General features: G+C 45.9%; 1 protein-coding gene across 3 annotated transcripts in view; it reads left to right on the top strand.

The window, feature by feature from the left end:
- The window catches only part of MTMR4 (myotubularin related protein 4), an 80,101-nt gene that overhangs the window by 24,055 nt on the left and 47,687 nt on the right, over positions 1-8,359 (top strand). For all 3 annotated transcript variants that reach the window (XM_025215674.1, XM_006033780.3, XM_025215673.1), the window contains exon 2: positions 4,523-4,601. In XM_025215674.1, coding sequence (XP_025071459.1) covers positions 4,596-4,601 — 6 coding nt within the window. In that variant the 5' untranslated portion in view covers positions 4,523-4,595. The remainder of the gene's footprint in view (positions 1-4,522; positions 4,602-8,359) is intronic.

Genomic DNA, 8,359 nt, shown 5'->3' with positions numbered 1-8,359 from the left:
TCCTGCTGGATCTCTGTGGCTGTCATGTTGAGGCAGTTATCAGTGATGACACCTAAGTCTTTTATTGACTTGCTCTTTTTCAAGGTAGACTCTCTTATCCTGTAGTTATAACCTGCATTGGACTATATTGGAATACATTTTACTGCATTTTAGCCATTCTAACCATAACATAGCTTCATAAGGTTGGAAAGCACCTCATCCCTGACTGATCACCCAGCAACAGTTCTCATTACTTACTCTCACCACTGTCGTCATCAAAGTTTACCAGCAAAAATGTGATATTATTACCAAATTCATTGATAAAAATATTAGATAGTATTGGACCAAGAAGCAGCCCCTGAGGCATTCTTCTATAAACATCCATGATTTTTGGAAACTACCTGCCTATCAACCGCTACATTTTGAGGTCTGTCAATGAGCCAGTTTTTAATCTGCCTGCTATACGCCCTAACGGTAGTTTTCTGTTGAATTGTCATGGTACCAAGTAAAATGCCTTGGAGAAATCTAACTACATTAAAGCAGTGCAGTTGCCTTTCTCACCCAGAATTATAGTCTTGTTAAAAAGAAAAAAAGGTTATTTTGATAAAACCTGGTCCTGTGAAGCCAGGATGACTGGCATTACATGTATTTTAACTTTTAATTCATTGTTGGTAATCTTAAATTGACTGTTCCCTTATTTTTAATTGGGATTGATGTCGGCTTAAAAAGGTTCCTGGGTTGCCTCCCTTGTCCTTTTTTGAATATTGGAACTATACATTTTTCTCCAGCCTCATTTTCAGAAATGACTGCGTTGGCTGAAACTTCCCGCAAAAACTCAGCCTGAGGCAGACACTCAGCATGGAAAACTCTGTCCTAAACAGTAAATGCTTGGCAAAGTATTAATCATCTGAAAAAGTGTCTTATAATATGGAGTGTCAGGCAGCATTATTACTTAGAAATGCTGCCAGCCCTGTCCATAATTACAATAAAATACATGAAAAGAGCATTATCAAGGTAGGGAAGTCATGCACTCAAAAGTAGAAGAATGACAGAGTTAACTTTGTATTGACAATGTTAATTAGTTCCTCTTGTGCAGTACAATACGCTTTCTATACAATCACATACCATTCTTCCAAACCATCCTATTTTAGCTATTAGGTATAGAAATCAAGGAGAGAATAAACACATCTTTGATGTAGTAACTGAACTTGAGTTGTCATTTATGCAGTCCCTTATTATCACATACACTATTGCTTATGGGAGAACCTACTCCTCTTTAGGTTGTTGCTACTCCCACTTTCTCTATTTCATCCCTTCTCATCCTCCTTTCTTATTTCACTCCTTTTTCTCATTTCTGCACGTCTTTGTTTTTCTCTCTGCATTTCATTCCTGCACTAGTTCACAATTCCTACCCTGCTGAGGGCTTTACTTTCATACCTGTTCTAAATCAGTAATGGAGCAGTTAATGTTGACATTGGAGCATGTTCAGACTTCAGAGCAAATGTTCTAGCAATTAGGAAGAAGGGAGTTCACTCATCTGAGCCATTGTTTCAGGCTGCCTGAAGATTTAGGCAGACATTGTGCAGTTGGTTATGCTTGGTTCATGTTTATCTGCAACCCTAAGAATAGAAACTTGTTTTCCATGAAAGCTTGAATTTTGCAGTCATAAATACATCATACAAGCCAGGTCCACACAACTTTGGGGTCTCACAATTTTCATTCCTGTCCACTTTATGGTGGTTTTTTTTATTCTTACAGTAGGTAGCGTGAGTGGTGCCGACCAAAACTCAAATAGACCATAAATAATCTGAGAATGTGGATAAAATGTCCTACCTAATGGTATCAGTTCTGTATCTGAAAGAAAACGGTGGAACATTGCAAACAAATTGCTGAAAGCACTGCTTGGGATGCAGAGGGAAATATTATAATGTGTTACCATCACACCTGCTAACACCAAACAGTGGGTGCTCAGTACGCTATTTGTAAGGTTTCTAGGTGGATGAGCTGTAGTGTGGATCAGCAACCACTTTTGTAGCCACTATCCTTTCGATTTAAACAGGAGGAATGTTTCACAGACATACTCTTGGGGACTCAGGAGAATAGCCAAACAATAAGTCACAAGCCAGAAAGAACTCAGGTTGACTCTTGGGTCCTGCCTGGATTTTCAGTGCTGATTGTTAAAAATACGTGTTTTTACTTGTAAAAATTGAGCAGGGTTTCTGTGGTAGTAACTGTAGCAACAGCTGTTGCCATTTTGAGAGTTGCTTCTCAGGTAGAGCAAACCATTTCCCTGGGACTGGCTTCTGAGCCTTGTCGCCTCTCTGTGTGATACCTTCTGTCAGCAGCTCCATTGATTATTGCAACAGAACTCATGAAGTAAGGTACTACTAGATGTGAGTAAGGGTGGCAGCCCTCGCCCAGTGTGTTTATAAAGCACTTCAGTGTGTTGTATCCTGCCATTCTTCTTCCCATTTCACCCTTGGCCTCACATTTATTTAAAATGTTAAGGTGTGCAGTGGTTCTGTGTGCCTGTGAATTCATATGAGGAAGGATTCTCCTCATGCCTTTGAACCAAAAAGGTCAAGGGCAGCCACTGAGACCGTCTCTACCTCCAACTCAAACACAATTTTGCTTTGTCATTCATTTGGCTACAAACTTTGGCTCTGATTCAGGAAAGTAGTTGAGCTCATGCTTACGGTTCAGTATATGCTTAAACACCTTCCAGATCAGGGACATTTTCCTCACTTTCCTCTGCCCCCAAATTTCACAGGGAATGTTCTCCAAGCCATTAACTTAAGACTATATCCTTTCCTCTGCCCAGGTCCTGGGGATGGGTAAAGGAATAAAATGAAATAGTGCATCAGGAAACGGTCATGGCCACTCTAGTCCTGTTTTGTCCATCTTCCCTTCTGACACAGTTCTTTTCTTCCCTGTACAGGATGTCTCTGCTTTTGGTTTGCTCCTGTTTCTGCATGTAATGCCTGTCAGGCTATATGTTGTTTGCTCGTGGTCATTTGGCAGCAGCTTGCACCTCTAGCTGCACTCTAGACATGGGACTGATTATTCGAGCTTTGGACTGAGCTGTTTGCTTGACTTCATTGTAGGGCAAAGGCTCTGTCCGGTTTGGAACTTTTCCTCCTGAGTCATCCTCTCGGATATGAGGTAGCAGGTGATGCTACTGCTCAGATTTGTATGCTAGGGTCAGTTCTTTGATCTGAAACCAAAGACTGAAAAAATCCTTTTCATACCCAAAGCAACTCTTTCCATTGATTTGGAAACCGTTCCTTGTCATTCTAGGCATCTGACAGCCACAGATGAAGTGTTTCGGTGTTGGTGTTTTGGACATCGTTCTCCCATTGTACTCAGCCTTGGTGAGGTCGCAGCTGGAGTACTGCATCCAGTTTTAGGCTCCACAATCCAAAAAGGATGTGGAGAAGCTTGAGAGAGTGCAGAGAAGAGCCATGCGCATGATCAGAGGTCTGATGAGAGGCTGAGAGCCGTGGGGCTCTTCAGCCTGGAAAAGCGCAGGCTCGGGGTGATCTGGTGGCCACCTATAAGCTTATCAGGGATGCTCATCAGGATCTGGGGGAACGTTTGTTCACCAGAGCGCCCCAAGGGATGACAAGATCAAACAGTCACAAACTCTGCTGCGACCGATTCAGGCTGGACATAAGAAAGAACTTCTTCACTGTCCGAGCCCCCAAGGTTTGGAATAGACTGCTGCCGGAGGCGGTTCAAGCACCCACTTTGAACGCCTTCAAGACGCATTTGGATGCTTATCTTGCTGGAGGGATCCTATGATCCCTGCTGACTTCCTGCTCCTGGGGCAGGGGGCTGGACTCGATCCTCTGGGGTCCTTTCCAGCCCAAATGTCTATGAAATCTATGTAAATGTCACAGTATCATTCCTGAAATTATGTAGTTGAAAGCTTTCCTGGCTTTTAAATGGCCTGGATTTTAAAGTCAGGTGCTCAGGACTTTCTGGAACGTTGTTTTTTTATAATTAATCTAATTGGGAACCCCAAATTTCTCATCACTCTTGAAAATCTTGGTATCTGTGTAAGATATTTATGCCAGGGACATTTCTCTACCTTATTTATCTGCTGCTCATAAACTTGTCTGACTACAGCTGCATGTCCTCCTGCCAGCTGTCCACAAATCAGAGCAATCTCTTCAAGAAGAAGACTTAAGACTGAACGCATTAAGACTTGCCCTTGCCCTCTTGCTATTTGTCAATGGGCAGAAGTCTTCCATAAATATATTAAGGAGAAAGGATGTTAATTTCTAGCAGTACCAGGTCTGGCTTTCAGAATAGGTACTACAGTAAGAAGCTGTTTGTCTTGATGGAGGGCAGTACTTGCATAAGTGGTTACCCTGCAGGGATGAGGCCACACACACAGATGTGGGCACAGATATGCAGTTTGTAGTGCTCTTATATGTACCATGTATGTTAATCCTTTTCTGATCACACACTATGCTCACCCTGAAGTATCATAATCACCTGCCTTGCATTTCTGTACTGGATTCTTCTTTGTTTGCTGTAGGTGAGTCTAGACGAACGATAGAGGAAGAAAACAGGCTGGAGTTGAGTTGAGAGATTTGGACCCAAGCCTACTGATGATGGTGAGTACACTTCTTGGTCAGTCGCTCTCTTATTTGTTCATCACACACTATTCTGCATCTTTCTAAAGTGGTTGGAGTTCCAGGTCTTCTGTACCTGCAGGCTAGGTGAAACACAGCAGGATGGTTGCATGTAAGGTCTTTCAAGCTGTAACAACATTTTTGTTATTAATGACAACAGCTAAGGAAGAAGATAAAGATGTTGGGGAGCTGATATGGGCTGGCCTACGCTGCTGGGAAGTAGAATGTTCTCAGCTTGTTTCAATATTGGGGAGGGTCTAGAGCAAAGGGTGGGCAATTATTTCAGGCGGAGGGCTGCTTACTGAGTTTTGGCAAGCTATCGAGGGCCACATGGGTAGCTCCACCCCTTGATAGGTGCCCTGCCCCCTGGTCGCCAATTTGGGACCAGAAGTGCCGCCCCCTTAACCTCTAACCTTTGCCACCAGAAGTCCTTCCCCATGCCCCTGGAAACCCTCCTTTGGGAAAGAGGGTTTGCCATCTTAGGGGGAAAAAAACAAATTATATACTAAAAATCAAACATACATGATATATTTTAATTTAATTTTAAAAATATATTTTTGTCCTGATTTGTGTGTTTGTGCTGTATATGTAGAAGTGCTTGCATAACAGCTCAAAATGCAGTTTTACTTGTATATTGTGTGGGGTGTGCACTGGTGTCAGAGGATGGAGCATGGGGTGGGTGTGGGGTTTGTGGGGATTTGTGGGTGGGTGGTTATGGGGTTTGTGGGGATGTGTGTGTGTGTGGGTATGTTATTGTGGGTATGGGTGCAATGGGGTGCAGAGCGAGCGGCGGGGGGGCAGGAAAGTGGGGAAAGCAGGGGTGAGCAGAGTGGAAGTGAGCAGAGGTGCAGGAGCGCAGGGCCTGCACTGATGTCCTGGGGCCAGTGCCAGCAGGGCCCAGAGTGGGGCAGTAGGAACATGGGGTGCAGGCTGGAAGGGGTCTATGGCAGGAGTTCCCAAACTTTTTATACTGCAGATCTGCAAACTGTATAATTTACAGATTTTAACTTACATGTTTAAATTTAATTTTTACCGGGGGGGTGGTTTGCAAGGATTGGGTTGGGGCACTGGAGAACCCTGCAGGGGAGGGGGCTGCGCAGGCAGTGGGTTACCTGGGGAGGCCCCGCTGGAGCTGCCCGAGAAGAATGGGCTCTGCTGCCTTTCCTAGGAGTAAGCAGCAGAGCTACCTCCCTGTCCTCTGCCCGGTGCATTTCTCTGCCTGCATCCCCCTGCGAGGCACAGGCAGCTCGGCACAGGCTGCGAGTGGCTGCAGCAGGGAGCATTGGTGGTGGGAGGGGGAGGGGTCACTTTTCCCCTGCAGTGAACAGCAATTTGTTCCCCAGACAGGCGAGCGTGGGGTTGGGGCTGCTTGCGGTCATCCCTACCTGTACCGTGGGGCTGGGGCAGGCGGAGCTGGGAGTGAGCGGGTGTACAGCAGCCAGCGGCAGCTGGACAGGAGCCTGGGGCCAGTGCCCAATGCCAGCGGTGCCCAGAACAGGCAGCAGGAGTGCGGGGTCCCAGCTGGCAGGGCCTCTATGGAGTGAGGTCAACTCCCCTCTCTCCCTGCTGGTGCAGCCCAGCCCAGCTCCACGGACCCTGTCCAGCTGGCACCCCACGCTTCTGCTGCCCCACTTGGCCCCACTGGTGCTGGCCCTGGGACAGCGGCATGGGCCCCACGCTTCCACATACCCGCGTGCTTCTGCTCCCCCTGTCCCCGATGCCACTTTCCCCAGTTTCCTGCCTGCCCCCCCACCTCCTTCTTACCTGAATTTCCAGCTCTGGCACAGGGAGGCACAAACAGCCCCACAGTCCCAGGCCAGAAGCCCCTGCTAGGCACAGGTTTCTGGCTAGGGTGTGGGCCGGATGGGTCTTGCTATTGCAGGAGCCTGCCATGGTTTCCTTTGGGTCCTACTGCCCCTGTGTGCTGTCAGGCAGCTAGGGGCATATAAATATTAATTTTCTACATTTTTGAAGTGCCCCACGGGCCAGATATAACGGCCTGGCAGGCCGGATCCAGCCTGTGGATCGTATTTTGCCCACCCCTGGTCTGGAGTCCAAGGGTTATTCATGGGGCCTCCAGCTCCTGTCACAGAGCTGGGAATGGGAGCTGATGTTGCTGTGATTTCAGTTAAAGCAAGAGTTGATTTCCCCCATCTTTGCAATGGGAGAACTGTGCAGAGCATGGGATTTCAGGGACTGGAAAGATGTTAGCTCTGAAAAATACAAAATAAGTCGATTTGATTTTTCAGGTCAAAGAAATCCAGGTCAGAGAAAAAAATAAAAATCAGCACTCTCCCTCCAAGCCCAGCCTTCAGGGAAACCATGCATGCAAATAGAGAGATGTGTCTGAAGTAGTGTGTTAGAGTAGGTGTGTATGTGAATGACTCTCTGCAGGAGGGAGTATGTTGTGTGTGAGGGAGAAACTGCATGGATTTATAACTGAAAAGTCTATTTCCAGTGGAGCTGGATCTGGGCGTGATCATATGGTGTGCAGTCATTGAAGGGTAAGTGATGGGGCTGAGTTAGGAGTGTGTGGTCCAGCTTCTAATTTGCTTGATCATTTGCTTATGCTGTCCCATGCTTTGGACACAGACTCCTGGGTGTAAACAAGGGGAATAGAAGCAGAGTATCCAGTAAGGGGAGATGCCTGCAGATGCCACAGAAGTCAGTGTTTGGTCTGCTCTTGCTACTATCTTCATTAGCAGTGGCAAAGATGAGATTGGGGCAGCCATTTGAATTCAAAATGCTTCATCTTCATAAAGTTAATTTCTCATAGTGTAGAGAGAGTTTTTCCTACTGTGGCATGTGGAATAAATACATGTTTAGAATACTAAGGGAGAGGATGAATATAGTCCATTTTTATTGTGAATCCTTGCTCCCTTTCTCCAAGGCTCAAGCAGAACATTTGAGGAGCTTCATTGTGAAGGGTCTCCTACATGGGTTGGAAATGCCATTTGGAGCAGATCAAGGCAGGGGATGTTATTTGGACTCTGTTTAATTTATCTTCCATAGCACCTCCAAAATGACAAGCTTTTCATAAACTTTGCTGACAAAGCTCATGGTAATAATCAGTAAAAAGCTCAGCTTAGTTCAGGGGCTCATGCCTGGGCCTGGAGCCTTCTGACTGTGGGGTTTGGCCAGTGATGTGAGTGGGAAGTGTGCAAAGGCAAGGATGCCGCCCTGATTTCCAAGTCATGTTAGCTGCAGGATCCCAGACCTACAGACCATACATGCCACTTGTGAGAGGAGAATCTTCATTTCACATGATGTCCTGATTTCCTGAGTGGTTTCTTTGGGCCACTCAGAAGCCTTGTTTTTGCTTTTCTTTCAACCATTTAAAAGGTTGTGGTTTCTGCATGGGAGTGAGAAGAATTTGTTCTGTGTTTACCAGGCACAAACTGTTCAGGAGTATGAACACTCAGGTTGCTGCTGGAAGGAAAAAGTGTGGGCTCCACCAAAGTTGGTGTGTTGCTCAATGTGAATGTTAGTGGCCCAAGTTCAGTGGCTCATTATAAACTCATTCAGGCATTGAATGAATTTACTGAAAAACCCTATTTAGAGAAGTCCATACATGTTACTCTTGAATCAGATGCCAGCAGTGGCAATACCAGCACGTGCTCAAAGCAAAACTAAATGACTTTTGTCCTTAGCGGGACCACTTCACACCCCTGAAGGAAGTTGCCCAAAGTATATCCAGGTGGGTTTTTTTCCCCTTAGTCCTCTGGAGGCATGCCAGGATG

This window comes from Alligator sinensis, unplaced genomic scaffold (assembly GCF_000455745.1).
Source record: "Alligator sinensis unplaced genomic scaffold, ASM45574v1 scaffold201_1, whole genome shotgun sequence".
Taxonomy (NCBI): domain Eukaryota; kingdom Metazoa; phylum Chordata; order Crocodylia; family Alligatoridae; genus Alligator; species Alligator sinensis.
The sequence above is the reverse complement of the archived record's forward strand: the minus strand, read 5'-3'. Positions and strand labels throughout refer to the sequence as shown.